At 47.4% G+C, this 23,838-nt stretch overlaps 1 protein-coding gene and 1 non-coding gene across 2 annotated transcripts; both read right to left on the reverse strand.

The window, feature by feature from the left end:
* Positions 1-15,751: 15,751 nt before the first annotated feature.
* LOC114705425 lies at positions 15,752-17,513 on the reverse strand. Its single transcript, XM_028887320.2, has 3 exons — positions 17,008-17,513; positions 16,414-16,744; positions 15,752-16,153 (listed from the first exon to the last, which is right to left on the reverse strand). The coding sequence occupies exons 1-3, from the start codon at positions 17,504-17,506 to the stop codon at positions 16,078-16,080; spliced, it is 906 nt and encodes a 301-aa protein (XP_028743153.2). The 5' UTR covers positions 17,507-17,513; the 3' UTR covers positions 15,752-16,077.
* Positions 17,514-22,471: 4,958 nt separating this feature from the next.
* On the reverse strand, positions 22,472-22,575 carry LOC114705446. Its single transcript, XR_003736389.1, has one exon. It is a non-coding gene; the product is annotated as a U6 spliceosomal RNA (small nuclear RNA).
* Between the last annotated feature and the right edge of the window lie 1,263 nt (positions 22,576-23,838).

The raw sequence follows: 23,838 nt of genomic DNA on the forward strand, positions 1-23,838 counted from the left end.
TAAGTGTAAATGATTTTTTAAGAGGTTAAATCACTTGCTGGTTGTTTATTTTTTGGTACAACCAGAAAATAGCAGAATACTCAATCAGGAGAGGCTGTGACTGTCTCGGGGGTCACCATAACATTCCGTAGGGGGGGCTAGTTTTATATCCTACAACACAAAGCATACTTGGAGTCTTGGTCGTGCATTTGTGTTTGGGATATTTTCAGTTATTTCTGGTCTCGTGTTTCTAGTAGAACTGTATCCTAAAAAACCACTCCTCGGTCCTTGCCCTGTCAGAACTGTCTGTGGTCATGGCAGTCCATTTTCCTAACAATTGTGATAATGTGCTGTGAAAGATTGAAATTTTGAATATGTACTGTATGTGGCATAAAATTGTGAGTCAGTGGAATTAAGGATTGTGAGCATTTGATTATTATGTGAGGTCTTAGGGAAAACTTGCCAAGCTTAGGATGGAATATCACTGGAATAAGTTCAAAGAGAAACAATACTTGGCTCTTTTGGGTACGTGAACACAATGTATGACTCTTAGAGTTTGGGTCCATGTTTTAAGAATTGAAATGTCTGTGTACTCAACCAATAAAGTCTCAGTTGTGAAAGAGTAAAAAAAAACCAAACAAACAAAAAACAAACAAACAAACAAAACTTCTTAAGTGATGTTGACATGGCTCAGCAGATAAATTCTGAGGACCTGAGTTCCATCCTCCAATCACATGGCAGAAGTAAAGTGTTCATTCTCTAGCCTTGCCTTTTGACTTCCTTGCCCTGGCAAATACACGTGTGCACGTACAAAACAAAGAAATGTTTTAAAATTATTAAATTTATTCATTTAGTGGGTGTGCGTGGAGGCCACATCATTCATATGGAGGTTAGAGTATATCCCATGGGAGTCCATTCTGGCCTTCTGCCACATGGTCCCACGGGTCAGACTTAGGTCATCAGTTTTGGTGATAAGGACCTTTACCCATTGAGCCATCTTGCCAGCTCAGTAAATTTTTTAAGAGCCAGTGAGATGTATCAGCCAGTATAGGTAGGTACTTGCTACCAAGTCTGAAGTTCTGCATTGGATTCTGGGACCCATGTTGTGCAAGGATTGAGCTGATGTGGGTGAAATGTCCTCTAATCTCCTGGAATTCCTTTACCTGCACATACACGTATGTACAAATACCAAATAAGTAAAAAGATTCAAGTTTAAAAAATTATTATTATTTTTATTTTCTGTGCTTAGGTGTTTGGTGTGTATGTATGCATGTGCACCACCTGCATGTAGAGTACCTGCAGAGGCCACAATAGGGCCTCAGATCTCCTGGAACTGGAGTTGTACAGATGGTTGTGAACTGTCACATGGATGCTGGGTTCCTGCCACAGGTACAGAAAGCAGAAGCACTGCTGTCAAAATGACTGTCTCCTGTAGACTGATTTTTCTTTGGGCCACCAGCTCACAAAAAATGACACGGAGACTTCTTATTAAGTATAAAAGCTCGGTTTAGCTTAGGCTTGTACCTAACTAGTTCCTACTTAAATTAACCCATATTTTTTACATTTACATTCTTCCACATACTTGTTACCTCATCTCCATTTTGCCCAACCTGCTCCCTCCGCATCTGGCTGGCGACTCTGCTTTTTTTTTTCCCTCCGAGTTCTCTCTGTCCAGAAGTCCCACCTATACCTCCTGCCTAGCTATTGGCCATTTAGCTTTTTATTAAACCAATCACAGTGACACATCTTCACATAGTGTAAATGAATATTCCACAATAGTTTTCCAGACTATGGAGTCATTAAAATGAAGGTTTCATTGGCCCTGGATCCTTCCACTTCCTGCCCCATCTACCTCCTCCTGAGTCTTGTGTTTTGTCCTATGACTATGAACACAGGGGCATGCTTCAAATCCCACCCCCTCAGGCCTGGATCAGGGAATTACTAAGATAAATACTGGGGAGGTGATAGCCAGTGTGCCTACAGACCAGCAATCTATATTCATCTTGACCTTTGCTCACGGATGCCCACTTTAAGTGTTTGCTTGTATTGGAGAAAGGAAAGATGCAGGAGTTTATATTTTGAGATAAGAATACAGAGTTTAATGGGGCTGGAGAGATGGCTCAGGAGTTAAGAGTACTGACTGCTCTTCCAGAGAACCCAAGTTCAATTCCCAGGACCCAAATAGCTCACAACTGTCTCTAACTCCAGTTTCAGGGAATCCACAACCCTCTCACACACACATGCAAGCAAAACACCAATGCATATAAAAAATACAGAGTTTACAACTCTATGCATGTTCTACAGGTCTACCCCCTGTAGTAATTTGAATGTGATTGGCCCCCATAATCTCATAGGGAATGGCACTATTAGGAGGTGTGGCTTTGTTGGAGTGGGTATGGTCTTGTTGGAGGAAGTGTGTCACTGTGGGAGCAGGCTTTGAGGTTTGCTATGCTCAGGATACTGCCCAGTGTCTCAGTCAACTTCCTGTTGCCTGCAAGATATAGGATTCTAAGCTACCACTCCAGCACCGAGTCTGCCTGCATGCTGCCATACTTCATGTCATGATGATAATGAACTGAAACTCTGAAACTGTAAATGAGCCACTGCAATTATATTCTTTCTTTCTTTCTTTCTTTCTTTCCTTCCTTCCTTCCTTCCTTCCTTCCTTCCTTCCTTCCTTCCTTCCTTCCTTCCTTCCTTCCTTCCTTCCTTTTTTGTTTTTTCAAGACGGGGTTTCTCTGTGTAGTTTTGTGCCTTTTTTAGAACTCACTTTGTAGACCAGGCTGTCCTCGAACATTCTTAGGGTCTATAAACATTCCCCTGACATACAAGAGCTTATTAATATAGGAGAAAAAAATCTTTTTTTTAAAAAAATATTTATTTATTTATTACATATACAGTGTTCTGCCTGCATGTTTACATGCATGACAGAAGAGGGCGCCAGATCTCACTACAGATGGTTGTGAGCCACCATGTGGTTGCTGGGAATTGAACTCAGGACCTCTGGAGAGCAGCCAGTGCTCTTAACCTCTGAGCCATCTCTCCAGCCCCCGGAGAAAAAAATCTTAAACGAAGCCTTTCACTCCACCTCTACCTGCCCTAAGACCCCCTGAGTGCTTTCTCGTCTGCCTTCGGTCTGTCCCTCGTATCATGACCTGCGCTCTATGGAAGAGGGGATGCTCATGACTTTTAAACCTAAGAATCCCCAGGAGTCCGCTCCTGCCCATCTTTATCCCTCTGTTAATAATTTTACCTCTAACTCCCCTCTAGACCCCACCGAGGAGGCTTCCCTAGAGAAAGGGCGGTCCATTACCATAATCCAGACTGGCCCCCCTGCAAAAATCTCCCCTTAAAACAGGAGTCCTTGGGCCCTTTTATACCACCTCAAAAATCTCCGACGGTTCCCTGTAGCTAGAGTTTTCCTGCCTTGACCACAGTCAGGACAAATCTTTGTCACCCGCCAGTCCCACATCCGCTCAGACCTGACCAAGTAAACACAGAGACTTATATTGGTTACAAACTGTATGGCCGTGGCAGGCTTCTTGCTAACTGTTCTTATAGCTTAAATTAATCCATTTCCATAAATCTATACCTTGCCACGTGGCTGGTGGCTTACTGGAGTCTTCACATGCTGCTGGTCATGGCGGCAGCTGGCAGTGTCTCTGCCTCAGCCTTCCACTTCCCAGCGTTCTCCTCTCTCCTTGTCCCACCTACTTCCTGCCTGGCCACTGGCCAATCAGTGTTTTATTTATTGACCAATCAGAGCAATTTGACATACAGACCATCCCACAGCAGTTCTCCCTTCCGCAATGCCCTCTCCCTATGTTTCTCTGTCTTCCCACTTTTGCCGGCCCATTATTGATGAGTTGGCTCCCCCTGTCCCAGATCTCGGCTCACTGCAAAGGGCCCTCCAGGCTCGCAGGGAACATGTTGAGCTTTTAAGGGAATTGAAAACTCTTGACAAAGAACTTAAAGATCTTACCCTTGAAGTGGTGGCTCCCGGCCCGCTAAAACCATCTCAAAAATCTAGTAAATCAAAAAGTAAGCCTCAGCCTGTCCTGGCATTTCCTGTTACCCGGAGCCAGACCTCTGTTAATCTTTGGGGAAGGGACATACTTTCACAAATGCAAGTAATCTTATATAGCCCAAACTCTACAGTCACACAACAAATGCTACAGATGAATTATATCCCTGGCACAGGCTTGGGCAAGGCAGCTCAGGGGAGAGTCCAACCAATTCATCCCGTTCCCAAGGAGGATAGACATGGGCTGGGATATTCGGGTTTTTAGTAGCAGCCACTGACCCTCCTGTACCCCATGCAGACAAAATTACCTGGATGACCCAGACCCCTGTCTGGGTGGGTCAGTGGCCCCTTACTCAAGAAAAGCTACAGGCCGCCACTATGCTTGTACAGGAGCAGCTTATGGCTGGCCACATTGAGCCCTCCAACTCCCCTTGGAATACACCTATATTTGTTATCAAAAAGAAGTCAGGAAAATGGAGGCTCCTTCAAGACTTAAGGGCAGTAAATAAGGTAATGAGGCCTATGGGGACACTTCAGCCTAGATTGCTTTCGCCTGTGGCCATTCCTGCTAAATTTTACAAGATGGCCATTGACCTTAAAGATTGTTTCTTTACTATTCCCATGATCCCCAGGACAGAGCCTATTTTGCATTCAGCCTTCCCCGCCCCAATTTTCAGGGACCATGCTTCGATACCAATGGAAAGTATTACCCCAGGGCATGGCCAACAGCCCTACTCTCTGCCAGAAATTCATGGCTCAGGCTGTGGACCCTGTTAGACTTAATTGGCCCCTGATTTATATCTTACATTATATGGATGACCTTTTCCTCGCTGCACCTGACCCCATCTCCCTTGAGCGATGTTTTTCAGAACTCAGTAGAGCCCTTAATGGATTAGGACTACACATTGCTCCAGATAAGGTCCAAACCCAGGACCCTTTCAATTACCTGGGGTTGGAACTCCATTCGAACCGGGTCCTCGTTCCTCGTGTTCAGTTACGCACTGACCATCTCCATACCCTAAATGATTTCCAACAATTGCTCGGGCATATCCAATGGCTTAGGCCTTATCTTAAAATTCCTACGGACTCTCTCCTTCCCCTCTACGAGATCCTCCGGGGCGACCCTGACCCCACATCACCCGTGTGCTTTCCCCTGCAGCCAATGAGGCTTTGATTCAGATAGCCATTGCCATTAACCAACAGTCTTGTTTTCAGATTTCCTATGGCATACCTCTATATTTTATAGTTCTGCCCACACTGCCCCCCCCACAGGAGTCTTTTGGCAACATGCTCAAGAACCAAAACTTAAAGGCAAGATACTCCTCTGGGTCCACATGCCTGCTGCCCTTTCAAGAGTCATTTCCGTCTACCCCGAACAGGTGGCCTCATTCATTATGAAAGGATGACAGACCTCTCGCCAATATTTTGGGAAGGACCCTGATACCATACTCACACCCTATTCCAGGGATCAAACCCAGTTTTTGTTCCAACCCTTAGATAAGTGGGGGGTTGCCTTGGCAGGGTTTATGGGGACCTTGGATAATCACCTCCCAGATGACCTCTTGCTCCATTTGCCCGACTATATCCCTTCATCTTTCCAAAAATTACAAAAACCGGTCCTATTTCTCGTGCACTTACAGTCTTTACCGATGGTTCCGCTAATGGTGTTGCAGCCTTCGTGGCCCAAGGCCGCCCTACCTCCTTCCTAACGCCTTTCCGGTCAGCGCAGTTGGTTGAACTTTTAGCAATTTTAAAGGTTTTTCAGACCTATTCTGGTCAACCTATTAATATCTACACAGATAGTGCCTATATTGCCTTTTCCATCCCCTTGTTAGAAACCTCTCCAGCCATAAGGCCCTACCTCCAACGCCACCCCACTTTTCTCCCAGATTCCACAGCTTGTCCTGACTCGCCAACACCCATTTTTTATAGGCCATATTAGAGCCCATAGTGATCTTCCTGGACCTTTAACCGATGGCAATGCACAGGCTGATGCCGCCACCAGGCTAACTTTCCCTGTCATGGTCCACTCAGTCCTACAGGTCCAAACTGCCTATAAGATCCACCATTTAAATTCTCAGACCCTCCATCTTCTTTTTAAGATCTCTAAACAACAGGCCCGAGAAATTGTCAAACAATGTCCCTCTTGTGTTGTTTCTCACCCTGCCCTACACTTGGGAGTCAACCCTAGAGGCCTCCTTCCCAACCAAATCTGGCAGACAGATGTTACTCATTGCCCCGAATTCGGCAGACAAAAATTCATCCATGTCTCTATAGACACCTTTAGTGGCTTTATCTTCGCCTCTCCTCATGCTGGGGAAGCCACAAAGGATGTTCTTTCTCACCTGATTCTTGCCTTTTCTGCCTTGGGAAAACCAGCTAAGATTAAGACAGACAATGGCCCCGCTTATACCAGCACAGGCTTCAAAAAATTTTGTGATAGTCTACAAATTATTCATACCACAGGGATACCTTACAATCCCCAGGGACAGGGCATAATAGAACGAGCCCACCAGACTCTAAAGACCTGGTTGGCTCGCCTCAAGTCTTCTAACCTTCATTTTACCTCCCCCAGAGATCAATTGAGCCATGCTCGGTTTGTTCTCGACTTCCTCACCTTAGATGCTGCAGGGCACGCTGCTGCTGACAGGCACTGGCACCCTTCTCCAGATGCCACCTGGCCACTAGCCATGTGGCGAGATCCCCTCACGGGGCGTTGGAAGGGCCCCGACCTGGTCCTTATATGGGGACGAGGTTCGGCCTGCATTCTTGACCAGATACACTCTGCTCCCAGATGGTTACCAGAACGCCTGGTTAGAGCTGTAAATATACCTGATCTGCTCAGGAGAGATAGCCCCTCTCCTGAGGAAACTTCTTCTGTTTCAAATGCTGTCCCTCCGGCAAGCCATCCAGGCTGTTGTCCTCACCCACAGCAACCCCCACCAGCCCTTTAGCTCTGTTATCACTCTGCTCAGAGTTCCTGTGGGGGGGACAGTGGGAACTTTACAGCAAACTGTGTTTGAGACCTTTCACACAGCACATACAAGTCCCATAGTCAATCACATTCTGGGCTGAGCAGGGACACTGCTTGTCACAAATGGAGTCTGACAGCAGGGGTCATGTTTCCAAGGGTAGTGCTGAATTTTCATCTAAAGTGTCAGAAAGGCTTGTCGGACTTGCTGGCCTTGGTGTCACAGGTGGACATGGCCATGTTGGGCCAGCTTGACACAGCCTGTGGCTGGCAGGCAGCACAGCAAACAGGGCAACATCAAAGAGAGGGCACCCATGAAGGACCAGCGGGTACAGCAGTTGGAGCGGGAGCAGGAGCAGGGGTGGTCAGCGCAGGAGCCCTCATCATCCTATTTGGTGCAATGGTAGAAGATGCCTTGTACTAGGCACATGCATGTGCCATAGTCCCAAATCTTCCTTGCTCAGTTGATTCTAATCTTCTGCTTGTAAAGATACTCTTTTAAAAAATCCTGTAACACTGATGGCAGAGGAAGCCCACCGATCCCATCATATGTAGTGCACCTGCAGATCACTGGGTCAGGTCACTGTGTTGCCACTCAGGGCACTTAGGTCCCTTCCACCTAGACTAACCTATTATTCCTCAGATCAACTCCTAGATCTCTAGGAAGAGAAGCCATGCTGAGATGACTGCCTTGACGGGAGCCTGTTACTGCCATCACCTTAGCAGTCCTTTTGGGGGTTGGAGCAATGGGAACAGGCACAGGTAGTTTTACAGAACAGGAGAGGCCTGGATCTCCTCTTTTTACAACAGGGTGGCCTTTGTATTGCGCCCAAAGAGGATGTTGCTTCTTTACAGACCACACCCGGGTAGTCAGGGACAGTATGGTAAAGGTTAGAAAAGGACTAGAAAAAGAGAAAAAGAAAAGGAGAACAAGAGTGTGGATGGTTCCAGAATTGGTTTTCCAAACTCCCCTTGGCTAAGGACCCTTCTTTCCTCCCTCCTAGGACCTGTTGTAGGCCTGCTCCTGGTCCTTGCCTTTGGGCACTTTCCTGGCTCACTGGGTTCATCTGAAGCCAAATAACAGACCTGTGGGCCAGGCAGATCCAGGTTCATTACCACTGCTTTGATATGCAGGACTCCAGGGTTGAAATTTCCCCTGACGAGAGATGCCCCACACAGACCCCTTCACTCAGGGGAGGCTGCACCTGTGTGTGGGGAAAAAGGCTCACTTAAGGCATGATTGGAGTGCATTTGGGACTGCACAGGCTGGGGACCATGGGACCCCAAAATCCCGAGAGCCTGGATTATATGCCCTGTTGCATAGCGGTTATGCAGTAACAGCCTTGTGCTTACCCATTTCTGCTCCTTCAAAAAACTGCACGGTCCATTGATTCCCGCACTATGGGGACGCCTGTGGTGCTTGAGTCTGGAGAGACATTCCCTCTCGGACCTTTTCACAACCTTTAGAGGGACAGGGCCTCTGTAATCCTCCATGCAAAGCCTCTTTCAGAGCCCTCCTTTTAGACCATTCAAACCTGGTTTATGTTGGCCCTTAGATTTATTACTAAGAAGGGGGAGATGTCAGGGACAAGGACAGAATCTCTAGTTAGTGGAAAAATACAGACCCCCAATAAGACCGGGAACTAGATCATCTTACAGTCAGGTTGCCTAGTAACAGGACATTGAGTCAGAGTCCTTGACCCTTTCACCCTGTAAACATCCTATACAAAACAACCTGTTAGCTTGCTCCACCTTATGCAGAGATGACAGCTTCTTGCTCCCCCAACCCTGCAGGAACTATATAAACCCTCCTGGAGAAAAATAAAGTTGCACCTTGATCAGAATCTTGACTTGGTTTATTTCCTTTTTTTGTGTTTTTGAGACAGGGTTTCTCTGCATAGCTTTGCACCTTTCCTGGAGCTCACTTGGTAGCCCAGGCTGGCCTCGAACTCACAGAGATCCGCCTGGCTCTGCCTCCCGAGTGCTAGGATTAAAGGTGTGCGCCACCACCGCCCGGCTGGTGTATTTCCTTTGTATCTCCTGTCTCTACATTCTGTGGTCGAGTACTCATTAAAGCCCTGCAGGCCGGGGCAGACACACATACACATAAAGCCCCCTCCCAAAGAATGCATAATAGGAAAATGTAACCCAATGACCATAAAATTAAAGGTCTAGAAATTCCTTAAGAAAGATTCTGGCCTATGGGAAACAGCGAGAACCTGGGGAATCAGACTCTATGTCACAGGAAGAGACCCTGGGGATAGTTTCCTATCCAGAAGCCACTGCCACTCACTGGTCCCCAGATTTCTCCTTTCCTATATTCTCTGTCCGCCAGCTCCACCTATCCTTTCTCCTGCCTTGCTATTCACCGTTCATTTCTTTATTAGACCATCAGGTGTTTTAGACAGGCACAGTAACAGCTTCATAGAGTTAAACAAATGCAACATAAACAAAAGTAATACATCTTAAAACAATATTCCCCAATACCAGACAGATAGAATAAAGATTTTTAATCAGCTATAAACTGTGTCTGAGTAGTCATCTCTGGTGGGCTCTCTGCAACAGTAAATGAATATTTTAATAGTTCTAGAAACATTTTTTAAAAGGGGAATCCTAGTTCATCTCATTTTTAAGTGTAAATGTTTTTAAAATTTTTTAATTAAAAAATTATGTGTATATACATGTGTCCATGTGAATGAATACCACACACGTCTGGTTGCTCTTGGGGGCCAGAAGAGGGCATGGGATCCTCTGGAGCTGGAGTTACAGATGGTTGTGAGCAGTCTGTCTTGGGTTTTGAGAACCAAACTCAGGTCCTCTGCAAGAGCACTGTGTACTCTTAATCACTGAGCCATTGTTCCAACACACACACACACACACACACACACACACACACACACACACACATACACACACACACAGTTGTGTGTATAAATTAAATGTCAATATGTAGCCTTGGCTGGGCTAGAATGTGCTGCATCTACCAGGCTGGCCTCAAATTGATAGAGAGATATGTCTGTCTCTGCCCCCTAAGTATTGGGATTAAAGGTATGTGTCACCATGATTAGCTCATAAATGATTTTTTAAAGATGCAAAATCATCACTTTTTTTTCTTTTGAGACAGGGTCTCACCATGTAGCCCTGGATGTCCTGGAACTCACTCTGTAGACCAGGGTGGCCTTAAACTGATAGAGATCTGCCTATTTCTGCCTCCCTAGTACTAGGATTAAAGGCATATGCCACCATACCTCCCCTGGTTGGCTATTTTCTTAGTGCAACCAGAAAATACTAGGATATTGAATCACAGAATGCTATGACTATCTTGGGTGTTGGCTTAAAATTCCATAAAGAGCAGTTAGTTTTATATCGAAGAATGCAATGTGTGCCGAGCAAGTGTACCTCTGTATGAATGTGTATCATTGGCATAAGCACCACCATGTCAAGGATCCCAGTGCTTCAGACCCATGGGAATGGCAAGGCCTTACCCCAATCTAACTACAGTGTTTACAAACATTGACTTTTATCTAAAACCACTGGGTCCTGGTTGACTACAGCCTGAGACTGCTCTCCTACAGACATCCCCTACTGAGATTAGCTAACGTGCCTCCTCTTGGTGTTGTACATAATAAACAAGCTTTAGTTTCCTGGCTACTGCTGGTGCATCTTCATCAGAGCACACAGCCCATACCATCTCAACCTTTTCTGTCTTGTCCTTTCTTCATTTTCTGTTGCCCTAACCCAGGCCAATTTCAAAGCCATATAGGTCTCCAAAACAAAGCATACTAAATGGCAATTTTGAGTCACTGTCACGCAGCTAATGTGTCTTGAGTATTTTAAATTACTTCTAGTCCTGTGCTTTTAGTAGAACTATTTTCTAGAGGAAACAACTCCTTGGTCATTACGTGTCAGAACTGTTGCCCTCTGTAACATCTCTGGTCCCGGTAGTCCAGTTTTCTAATGATTTTTTAATAATGTTCTACAAAAGATGGAAATTTTGAGTGTGTACTATAATGATTAAAAAGTAGCTCCATTTCAAAGTGAGTTTCAAATTAAGTTACCATGTCAAAAAGGAAAAACCTAGGAGTCATCAGTACCTTATTCTTAGCTTAAGGGTTGTTAACCATGAGATGTCTAGACCATGACCCTAGTGTCAGTCATGTCAACAACTGAGTCTTGACAGCAATCTGAAGAGGAGACTGATCTTAGAGCCATCTGGCTCACTTCTTATTGTGTAACTGTTTTCCTAAAATATTAACCAGATTCTGTAACCTTCCTTGACCACTTGCTTGCTCAGAAAACAAAAAGACTAACAAACATAACAATTTCTCAAGTAACAGAAAATCCCCAGAGTTAAGGCAATTGTGGCTTGTTCCTTTAAAAACTCCAGCTCCTGGTTTTCCCCTTTGCAGCAGCTCTCAGACTTGCAAAGAAGGTGGTTGTTGCAACATTGCTATAAATAAAATAACCTTGTTTTTTTATCTTTTAAATTTAATTTTGTTTGGTGGTCTTTCCCTGGTTATCTTGGAGTCCACAACAGTGGTGTGTATGATATAACATTGTGAATCAGTTGGAGTTAAGTAAAGTGCTATTGGTTTTAGAACATATCCATATGTGAGCTCCTCTACAGGAAAATTTGCTGCCAAGATTGAAGCTGGAATAATTCTTTCAAAAGAAACATAATACATGGCTCTTTAGAGTTTTGGTGTGTGTATTAAAAATTGTACATGAATTGAAATGTAATAATAAAAATAATGATAATGATAATAATAATAATAATAATAATAATAATACAACCCACTAACAAACAAAATCCCTGGGAGATGGATATGGTTGTACTCCCTTCTAATTGTAGCTCTCTGGAGGGTAAGGCAGGAAGATCACAAGTTTAAGGCCAGTCTGGGCTACATACTGATTTTTAGGATCCCATAGGCTGAGATCCTGTATCAGAAAAAATAAAATAAAATAAAACAGAACAAAAATGAAGAGCATTACAAAATGACTGATGATGCCAGCTGCCTATTTCAGGCAAATTGAGGCCAGGAAAAGGAAAACAAGAGCGAAGGGGGTTGGGGAAGAGAAGGCATAAATGGCATAGGTGGTCCAGCTGACAATGACTTCAGCAGCACCCCATCTCCAATCAGACTCCAGAGCAAGGATGGTATTACAGAGCCCTGGGATATGGGGGAATGTTTCTGGGTGTTAATTAATGTCGTCTGACACAGGCTCTACTGTGACCCTCTGGTTCTCAAACCAAACCTGAAATCTGATGATAATAGGGACAATCAATGCCAGTAAAGGAAAGTGTACACCATATAATTCATTATAGCTTTGAGAAGCTGCTTCTTATTGGTTGTAGTAGGATAGGCTCATAGGGTCGAGGAAATTGGCTCAAACCAGTTTCTAAGGCATGCGCATAACATACTTCCTTATGAGCCAACTTGGAGTCTGCCTGAGGGCCTAGCAACAGGTGCTGTCAGAGTTCCTGATTGTGCCCAGCCAATGAGGGATGACCATGCAACATCACCAGATTAGGACACAGCTTGGGTGCTGGGAGGAGGGTACATAAGGCCTTCCCCATTACTGAATAAAGGAGTCTGCTGTTTGCCTTCACCTGACTCCTGGTGTCTGTGTCATTGACACCGAGCCTTCTCACCCCCTCCCCTGAGGGAGCCGTTAGGATCCAGCAACAATTGGTAACTATTTTTGTGAAGTTATGGGTTCCCTCCATTCAGTTAAGTTGTGGAGCATTTCACAGCCTGGTCTCTCTCCTACCATGTTTGCTTTTGCCCACCCCATTGAGACATTTCCCTCTAACTTAGGTTGAAGAGGATCTTGAACTCCCATTCCTACTGCTTCCATTTCCACTTGCAAAGTAATGGGATTATATACGTATGTCACCATGTCACACATAATCTTTTTTAGGATAGGGTCTCATGTATCTCAGGCTTGCCTAGAACTGGCTTTTGTACCATAAGATGACATTGAACTTCTGGTCCTTCTCTTTCCACCTCCTGAGTTCTGGGTATTGCTTGTGTGTACAACCATACTCAGTTTATGCTGAGGATTGAACCTAGGGTTTTATGCACACTGTTCACTCTAGTGACTGAGCTGCATGACTGGTCCCATCCTTTTTGAGAGAGGATTCTCTCTCTCTCTCTCTCTCTCTCTCTCTCTCTCTCTCTCTCTCTCTCTCTCTCTCTCTCTCCTCATTTGGAGGTTGTTGAATACAGTATAATGTGGTCCCTGCTTTAAATGATACTAAGTGGAACAGCTTCCTATTTGAAAATCCCATCTTCAGTCTGAGGTAAGTAGACTATAGAAGTGAGACAGATATTACTATTTTGAGACAAGGTATCACTGTGTAGCCCTGGCTGTCCTGCAATGCAGGCTGGACTCAAACTCACAGGCATCTGCCTGTCCCTGTCTCCTTAGTGCTGGGATTACAGGTGTATGCCACTGTGCCTGGATTTAATTTAATTTTTTTACACTTATTTGTGTATGTTTGTGTGCATGTACACATACTATAGCAAATGTGTGGAGGCAAGAGGACAACTTGCATGAGTAGGTTCTCTCCACCAGCTGTGATTCAGGGATTAATTCAAGTAGTCAGGATTAGTGGCAAGCCCTTTACCCAGTGAGCCATTTTGCTGATCCCAGGCTGGGTATTAAATAAGTTTTTCTTGAAGATGTCCAAGAGTCATTCATCCTCCAAAACTTGTTGAATTAAAAAAAAAAACAACTGACAAAACCTTGGACATGTGGGGCCCAGAGCTTCTGCCCTGCCTAGCTGCAATAGGACAATTACTGAGTTCCTTAACACTGATTTGATATTTCAACCTATAGTGTTTACGAATATATATTAATATGTGTGTTAGATTAAAAATTTATTTGTGTGTGTGTTGTGTGTGTGTGGGCACATGCATGTGCTTGCTGGTGTCTGAGGAGGCCAGAAGAGGGTATAGGATCCACTTGAGCTAAAATTACGGGTGGTTGCTAGCTGCCCGACGCTGGGACCTGAACTCTGATCCTCTGCAAAAGCAGCAAGCACTTGCAACCTCTGAGCCTTCACCCTAGCCTCAGTTTAGGAATCTAAACAAACTGGACCCAAATTCACTAAAAATCACCACCACATCTGCAGCTTCTTCCCATAACTACACACTACACGCACTGTAGAGAAAGCCCGATAAGCTCTCCCTAGAATGAAATCCTTGCTGTGTGAAGTGTGAAGATAGGAGTTTGGAACCCTAGAACTCCCGTAAAAAGCCGGGGAAGCATGGTAGTTGTCTGTAATTCCTTCACTCAGGAGCAGGCCGGCTCATTTGACTAGCAGGAGTTGGCAAGTTCCAGGTTCAATGAGAGATCCTACCTCAATAAATAAAGTGGAGAGTGACCTGAGGAAGACCCAGTGTGGGCTCTGGGTCTCCATTTCCATGTGCACACACGCGCAAACACACACACACACACACACACACACACACACTACTACTACTACTACATAAGCATCGTGATAAATCCGAGCACCTGGGTACCTCAGACAGGAGTATTGGTTGCTGTGCATTCCTAGTCCAGTCTGGGATGCACAGTTACTACCAGGGAAGCCAGGGCTATAACAAGCCTGTCTTAAATACAACAAAGGGAAAAAACCCCTAAGAAGATAACCTGAAAAAGTCTTAAACACTGGAAATTTCTGGAGAATATTCAAAGTTCAATTTGTGCCCTATCTTCAAGATATTTAGTTGTCATCTAATTCATTGTTATCCTTTATTCTAGATGTGTGCATGTGTGTGGGTATGTGCACAGGAATGCAGGAGCCCTTAGAGGTCAAAAGAATAAAATTTCCTGGAGAGTTACAAGGGCTTATGAGCCACCTGACCTTTGTACTGGGAACCAAAGAGTTCTCTGCAAGAGCAATACACCTTGCTCATTCATAACTGAGCCAGTTTCTCTAGGTTTTTTTTTTTTTTTTTTTTTTTTTTTTTTTTTTTTTTTAAATAATTGTGTGTGTTCTGAGTGCATGCTGCGGAGGACAATTTTTGGAGTCTACTCTCTCCTTCCATCCTGGAATTGAACCTGGGTTTTCATGCTTTTGGGCAAACACTTTTATCCTCTGAGCCAACTGCCCCAGCCCCTGGACTGTTCTTTGTTCTAACTTTAGAGAAATACCCAATTTGTCGATGTTTTACCCACCCTCCAGCCTGATATATTTTGGCAGTGACTTCAGATGACACAACTACTCTAGAAAGATGAAAACCCAGAGTTAGGACTTTCCATACTACATTACTATAGGCTAAAATCAGGGCAATTAGACACTTTGTCTTTTGAGCTACCTCCCTCATCATATCTAAATATATATTGTTTATATGGCGTGTTCTGGGTAAACTTTTTTTTTTTAATTTACTCCAATGCTAAAACATAAACTCATTCAATGAACTAAATCTATGTATTTTCATTAAAAATTATTTGTATGGATGTTTTGGCTGTATGTGTCTGTACACCACGTGTGTGCCATGTGCACAGGGAAGCCAGAACAGTATCAGATTTTCTGGCACTAGAGTCACGGACAATTGTGAACCACTGTGTGGTTGCTGGGAATTGAACTTGGTTCCTCTGGAAGAGCAGCTAGTGCTCTTCACTGCTGAGTGGTCTTTCCAAACCTGTTTGGAAACCTGTTAGGAATTACAAAGTTAAGTCCCGGTGAACTACTTTGCAAATTTCCCAGGTTAGAATGGTACGGAACGCAACTCCACCCAGTATTCCCTAAACAACAGCAGCAGCAGTGTTAAAACAGTTAAATTTTATTTAGTCTTAGACAGTAAACAGGAGGAGCAGGTTGGTTCCTTTTCTTTTTTCCATTAGCAAGTTACTATTCTTTTTGTGAGATTCCCATTTGATGTTATTCCATTTTATTTTAATTACCCCAAATGCCAATTTTAAATTTTAATTGACAAATATTAGGTAGGTAATAAAATATGATGAAATTTACTTATTCCATTTCTTACTCCTCCCAAATTTTACTAATTTCACAAACATGGGGCAGGTAGTCAATTAATATAAGGATAACTAGGAGAAAAATGTGAAGATCCTTTTGCGGGTTTGAGAGAGACTACTTGGACACTTCATCTTCAGGTTCACAGGGCTCAGCATTGGCTTCAACTTTCACCGGTATTTCGAGCTCCTTCCTAAGGGGAAGAAAACAGCAAATGTTCAAGATTTTGTTATAGGTAAAATGAAATGCATTAAACTGGTGGTGACCCTCCTGCCTCTGCTTCTCAAGTGCTAGGATCCCAAGAGTTGGGGACACTAAGCTTGGCAAAGATGATTGCTCCCACCCAGTGGGCCCTAGAGCTTCTGACTACGGAGGGGAGAGAAGGAAACTGGGAGAAACAAACCCAAGGCATCCCTGGAAGAAACTTCCTGTCCCCTAGAGCAAGAGATTTACCGCACAAACACGTCGGGGAACTGAGTGCGCTGGAAAATGCGTTCCAGCTCGCTAAGCTGCAGCCTGCTGAAGGCGCTGCAGATCATGTGGAGATTAGCATCATCCTCGAGTTGCGGCATCCCGGCCGCAGCCTCGAGGGCTGGCTGGTCCTGGTCCTGCACACCATAGCCCTTGTTTTCCTCATCGGTCTTGGTGCCAGGTGCTCCCGCACCGACATCTACGAAACCAAAAGCGCTGCCCTCTCCCGCAGCTACTCCCAAATCGGGTTTGGGCCAGATTTGGTCACCACCATCGCCTCCTGCCCCTACATTGATCTCAGGAGGCTTGGCTTCTGAAAAGGAGGATAAAGAGAGAACCGAGATGCCAAGAGATTGAGAGACAGACTACTGACAGAAACACACAAAGGCGTTCGGCCCCACACCCCACATCTAAGTGCCACCACCAAGGAGTGTCGTTGGTAGGGTCCAGTACCACCCTATCCACCTATGTCCCCCACAGAGCTTGTTTTTTGGGGGCTTTAGCCGCCAAATTCCCCTAGAGGTTTCTCTGTGGGGAGAGGTCCTTCAATTTCCCAATTGTAGGCCAAGCACCGACCTTTGGCTTCTTCCAAGTAAGCACCAACTCCCAGGCTCTGGTAGCCGGAGTCCTCGTGCTCAAAGTTGAGGGGACGATCCATTTCGAAGGTGTCTTCGAGCTCTCTCAGTAGGTCTGCTCGGCAAGATGGCAGCGGGACGACCGCTCGCTGTGCCACCGCCAACCGTTCTGCTCCAAGCTTTGAGAAGCTAACGAACTTAAGGGAATTGTACTGACTATGACGTTCGCGGAGATGGGGATTGGACGGCTGTGAAATGTTCGATGTCGGGGATTGGACAATTACAGGTACTACTACACTGGTGATTGGACAGGCTAGGACGCGGAAAAGGTTTGTGATTGGACGGACTGTGATACATTTGACGCTGCAGATTGGACAGTCTAGAGGTGCCCATCCCGGTGATTGGATGGGCTGGGACACATATACACACAATGCTAGGGATTGGGGGACTGGAATGTACATACACACTATGCTGGGGATTGGGCAGACTACAAAGTACATGAGATTGTGGGGACTGGGTGGCTGTTGGGAGGGCAAGCTTGTGGGGGGAGGGGCAGAGGAGCGAGAGTGAAATCTCGCGTGAACTTATGAGCCTATGGTAAAAGCCCCTCCCTCCCCCCCCCCCGCCCCAAGGTGCTCATGCGCATTTGTTGTGTGATGTCTTCCTGCCTCAAGTGCTAGAGTGATGGAGACTGGAAGTAGTCTCTCAAAGCTCAGTTATCTCAGAAGAAAGGCAACATTTCTTGCCCTAGGGGCCTGACCCATTCCTTTCTAAAGTCCCTAAGTTGTAAATAAAATCAATCAAGCAGTAGTTTACACAATATGAGTTTGCCCAACCACATACATACAAAAAGCTCAGTGAGCCATGTATGGCAAGGTGTCCGTGTTGCTGGAGTTTGGGATTCTGGATGCTCACATTGTTTGGGTGGAACTCCACCTCAGCCCCTACCTAAAGAGTCTGGAATGTTTGGAAGGAGTCTGGTAGAAGATCCTCCTCGGCTCCCTTCACCGTCTCTTTCCCTAATCCCGCCCCTTCAAAGCCTGCCAAACACAGCTCCTCCCCAAACCCGCCCCTTCAGAGTCCACCAAACACAGCTCCTCCCCAAACCCGCCCCTTTAAAGCCTGCCAAACACAGCTCCTCCCCAAACCCGCCCCTTTAAAGCCTGCCAAACACCGCTCCTCCCTGAAAGGGAGGCTCAGGACAACTCCACAGGGGATGTATAAGTGGCTCCCAGAAAACAGACTCATAATTCTTCCGGTCTCATGTCCCTTTCTCCTCTCTGGGGGCCAGGGAATTGCCTGGGATCGCTTTACCCATTAAACCATTAAATTGGCTTTCCAATTCTATCTGATTTGGTTTGCTGCCTTGATGGAGAGGCCTTTAGGAGGCCTAACACTTATCATCTGGAGGTTCCACCGAGGGGGGATTGAGTTTTCCCCACTGTCCCAGGGCCGCTTGGTGGGAAAACACCCCTCTCCCCCACATCTGCTAGGCTAAGATCGGCTCTTGGCTGGGTAAGTTGCCCTTTCTAAGTTCTTGCCTAGGAGGCCCAGGGCCTCTTTGTTTTTCTGGGTGTCTTGCCGGAGTCGCAGCAGAGCCAGGTCCTTGACCCATTCTGGAGCACAGGGCTGCCCCCGCTCCACCTGACCGTTCTGGTGCAGAGGACTGCCCCCGCTCCACCCAACCCGTTCTGGTGCAGAGGGCTGCCCCCGCTCCACCTGACCGTTCTGGTGCAGAGGACTGCCCCCGCTCCACCTGACCGTTCTGGTGCAGAGGACTGCCCCCGCTCCACCTGACCGTTCTGGTGCAGAGGACTGCCCCCGCTCCACCCCGCACTCCCCGCTCCACCTGACCGTTCTGGTGCAGAGGACTGCCCCCGCTCCACCTGACCGTTCTGGTGCAGAGGACTGCCCCCGCTCCACCTGACCGTTCTGGTGCAGAGGACTGCCCCCGCTCCACCTGACCGTTCTGGTGCAGAGGACTGCCCCCGCTCCACCTGACCGTTCTGGTGCAGAGGACTGCCCCCGCTCCACCTGACCGTTCTGGTATAGAGGACTGCCCCCGCTCCACCTGACCGTTCTGTCAGAGGACTGCCCCCGCTCCACCTGACCGTTCTGGTGCAGAGGACTGCCCCCGCTCCACCTGACCGTTCTGGTGCAGAGGACTGCCCCCGCTCCACCTGACCGTTCTGGTGCAGAGGACTGCCCCCGCTCCACCTGACCGTTCTGGTGCAGAGGACTGCCCCCGCTCCACCTGACCGTTCTGGTGCAGAGGGCTGCCCCCGCTCCACCTGACCGTTCTGGTGCAGAGGACTGCCCCCGCTCCACCCAACCGTTCTGGTGCAGAGGGCTGCCTTTGTTCTGTGGGACCCCTTCTCCAGAAGACGTTCTGTTGAAGGGAATTTCCCACCCCCACCCACCCCCGTTTTTGACCCAAGACTTACCACAGTGGACACATTGTGCTAGGTTTCAGGTCTCAGCATAGACTTGAGAAATGGCACTTGCCATTCAAAGCCTGATTCCCAAATGCCCCTGTGGGGTCTTTTACAAAATCTATTTAAATTGGGGCTATCTGAGATAATTGGACAGAACTGCCCTACGTCCACGGTTTTTGGGTTCTACGTTCCCACTCTCCCTACAGGGGCCAATGTCTCACAGCACTGATCCATTCACTACTGGAGACACTGATCCCTCTCCCACTTCCCCCAAACTCTACCTACCCAACGTCCTCCTCCGTGACCAAAAATCTAAGACCAAATTCCTCCTCCTTACCCTCCTTCCGGTCCTCCCCTCCCCCCATTGCTCCTCCCTATCACCCAATACCTCAGCCTATACACTGACCTAACGCCCCCAAATCTTCCCCAGTTTCTTCTTATACTCAGTCTCACCAGACTCCTGCCTTCCCACCCATTTCATTTCTCAGTTAGCACCAGATATTAGAAAAAAATTAAAAAGGCTGAGGAAGGCCCCCAAACTCCCCTACAGGAATTGGTGAAAATGGCTTCTAAAGTTTTTAATGCTCGAGAATGACAGCGGAGTCACCCCAACAGACAAGGCTGCAACAGAACACGCTCCAAGTCCAAGCCTTAGCAGCTGCTCTGAGGCCACCAGGCCCCCACAAGGGGTCCAAGGGAAGTCTGCCACAAGGCTCCATCCCACCAGAGCTCAGCCCAAGTCAACTCTGCCAAAAACTTGCTTCAAATGCGGCAAGCAGGGCCACTGGTCACAGTATTGCCCCTGACCCCCAGCCGCCGACAGCCTGGGCACTGGAAAACAGAATGCCCCCTTGCAGGCTCATCCTCTATGTCATGCCATGGAGGTCTCACCAACTCTGGCAACTGAGAACTCCTAAGCCTGGCGGAGAACTGACATGGCCTAGACCTGCTGACTCCCATTGCCCTCTCGAGCCTAGGGTGACGCTGCAGGTAACAGGTAAGTCAGCTGACTTTCTTTTGGACACGGGAGCTACCTATTCTGTTTTGACATCTCACTCAGGTCCTACGGTTCCCTCACCAATTTCTGTCATGGGGGTGGACAGGATCCCTTCCTTCCCACTTAAGACCCTGACACTTCCCTGCATTCTTGCAGGGCGGTTCTTCTCACACTTTTTCTGGTCATTCATGCTTGCCCTGCACCTCTGCTTCATTGCAATGTTCTCAGCCTTTTGGGGCCACACTCACCTTGGCTGTCACACTCTCCTGAGTATTTCACAGGTCCATTCGCAGGGGCCCTCCAGATATGTCAGCCTCTGCATCAGCTTCCAGGACACCAACCAGGAAAGGTTGAGGCAGCCAATGGACTCATCAACCAACAGCTCACCAAGCTCTCCATTGAACTCAGGTTATCTTGGCCCTCCCTTCTCCCCACTGCCCTTACCGGCCTCCAGGCCACCCCATGCTCTCCTACAGGTTTGAGCCCTTTTGAGCTCCTTTATGGAAGGCCCTTCCTCCTCAATCACCACCTCCCAGCCCAAACTCCCCCACTGGCCAGGCTCCTCCCCACCTCTCTCTTCTGAGGTCCCATCTCCGTTCACGTGCTGACAGCTATCTCCCTGCCCCAACACCAACAGACCCATCTGTCTCTGAGCCTGCCTCACTCTCCCCAGGGGACAGACTACTCCTCCAACAGCTAGCTCCTAAGTCTCCTGAGCCCCGATGGACAGGACCTTATACTGTGGTCCTCACCACCCCCTCGGCTATCTCGACATCTATGCTGGTACCATCTCTCCAGGCTCAAGCGGGCACCTATTCAGGATACATGGTCTGTCCAGCAGCTGGGACCCTCCACCCTCCAGTTTTCCAAGATGTCCCACTAAAGGGCCTATCTGCTCTTCTGCTCTGTGCATCATCTTTACAGTACAACTAGGGCAGATGTTAATAATCTATTTTTTTCCCTTAAACTTGCCCTCTTTGATTCCTCAAGAAATAGATGCCTGAGGTCTCCAGGATGAAAATTAACTGGATGCTCCTCCACTCACACCTCCTGTTGAATGTGAGCTCACCAATTCCTGACTCCTCTTTCCCACATTGCCCAATGCCTGCAGGAAGTAGTCAGACTTGAACTGGTGTCCCTATCCCCAAAGAGTCTGGAATGTTTGGAAGGAGTCTGGTGGAAGATCCTCCTCGGCTCCCTTCCCCATCTCTTTCCCTAATCCCGCCCCTTCAAAGCCCGCCAAACACAGTTCCGCCCCAAACCCGCCCCTTTAAAGCCCGCCAAACACAGCTCCTCCCCAAACCCGCCCCTTCAAAGCCCGCCAAACATAGCTCCTCCCCAAACCCGCCCCTTCAAAGCCCGCCAAACATAGCTCCTCCCCAAACCCGCCCCTTTAAAGCCCGCCAAACACAGCTCCTCCCCAAACCCGCCCCTTCAAAGCCCGCCAAGCAAAGCTCCTCCCCAAACCCGCCCCTTTAAATCCTGCCAAACACAGCTCCTCCCCAAACCCGCCCCTTCAAAGCCCGCCAAACACAGCTCCTCCCCAAACCCGCCCCTTCAAAGCCCGCCAAGCAAAGCTCCTCCCCCAGAGAGGCTCAGGATGACTCCCACAGAACATATATAAGCGGATCCAGAAAGCAGACTCGTGGCTCTGGGGGCTGGGGAACTGCCCGGGAGCTCTTTACCCATTAAACCTGGGCTTAGCCGGGCGGTGGTGGCACACGCCTTTAATCCCAGCACTCGGGAGGCAGAGCCAGGCGGATCTCTGTGAGTTCGAGGCCAGCCTGGGCTACCAAGTGAGCTCCAGGAAAGGCGCAAAGCTACGCAGAGAAACCCTGTCTCGAAAAACCAAAAAAAAAAAAAAAAAAAAAAAAAAAAAAACCAAACCAAAACAACAACAACAAAAAACCCTGGGCTTTTCTTGCAACGGTGGAAAGGCCTTCAGCAGGCTTAAAACTTATCACACACGAAAGCTTCCTGCTTTATTATTTTTTTCAAAAGGAAGTAAGAAATAGTTTATTCTGAAACAAAAAAAAAATATGGAACACTTCACGAATTAGCATTTCATCTTTGCCCAGGGGCCATGCTAATCTCTGTATCATTCCAATTTTAGTATATGTGCTGTTGAAGCTAGCACTCCCTGCTTTATTTTTAATTTTTTTTATCTTCTATTATGTTTGTTTATGTGTGTGTTTGTATGGTAGTGTGTAGAGGCCAGCGGACAACTGTTACTTATTAAGCAGCACTGTTTACCATGTGAGTGAAGTCACGAGGCACAACAAAACCCGCTGTAAGAGTTTATTAAGGGAAGGGAATAGAAAGGGTGTGCATTGGCCTATGGAATGACCATACAGGAAGAGAGAGACGAAATAGGTGGAACCTGCTTTTATAGGTCCCCCCCCTGCCCCGCAAGCATGCACATATGGATTTACATAGCTACACCATGCAGGTGCATAGATTATGGGACCACGCAGTGTACGGATTATGTAGGATGTAAGAGCTTAGTATGACTAAGCATCTTGCCTGGCTACTGGACAGAGCATGTGCAGTCTTGTAGCTGGGGGAGTGGCTAGGAATTCTAACAACAACTTCTACAAGTCTGGTCACTCCTTCCATTATGTGGGTCTTAGGGATTGTACTTAGGTCTCCAGGCTTGGTCGCTCTTTGTTGGAGAACAAGTCTGTGGGGAACTCGTGAACTGCAGGATCTGTGCAGTTCTTAGCTGGCGGAGTTCCATTTATCAGTGCCAACAACTTTCTATTTTGCTACATGTCTGGCAGAACATGTTTGCTAGCACAAGCTGTTTTGTGGCTCAAGCTTCTGAAGAGGCCTCGTGCACAGCACACCAGGACCAGCATGGAGCACATGAAGTCAACTTGCTGTGGCAGCATCTTGCTTCCTGTGAACTTTGTGTGGCAGGAGAGGTTCGCAGAGCACAATCTCCATGCACCGGGCGTCCCTGTCCCTGGGAGAAAGAAGATCCTGAGCTTGAAGGTCGGAGTGCTGTCGGTGGTCCAGCGGCTCTGGGGCTGCAGTGGGGCGATGCGCCGCTCTGAAGGAAGGTGCCCCAGGAGACAGAATCATGGTCCATGAGCAAGGCAGGCTCGGGATACTGGAGGAGGGAGTGCGCGGCATGGTCGGAGCTCAGGGTTCCCCACAGGGCATGCGCGCAGGCCATATGCGGGAACAACGCCTGCCTGCACGGTGGTGCTGTTGGCCTTGGCTGGTAGGTTTGGCTCAGTCTGGGTGCTTGGAGTCACTACCTGCCTACTGCGCCTTGGCACGCTCGGAGCCTGCTGAGGTTGCTGCTCAGGCTGCTGTTGATGTGGATACTACTACCATTCGTGGCAGCAGCAGGGGCTGCGAAACCCTCACCCTGTTCCCTGGGCACACTATTTTG

Source organism: Peromyscus leucopus, chromosome X (assembly GCF_004664715.2).
Source record: "Peromyscus leucopus breed LL Stock chromosome X, UCI_PerLeu_2.1, whole genome shotgun sequence".
NCBI classification, from domain to species: Eukaryota; Metazoa; Chordata; class Mammalia; order Rodentia; family Cricetidae; genus Peromyscus; species Peromyscus leucopus.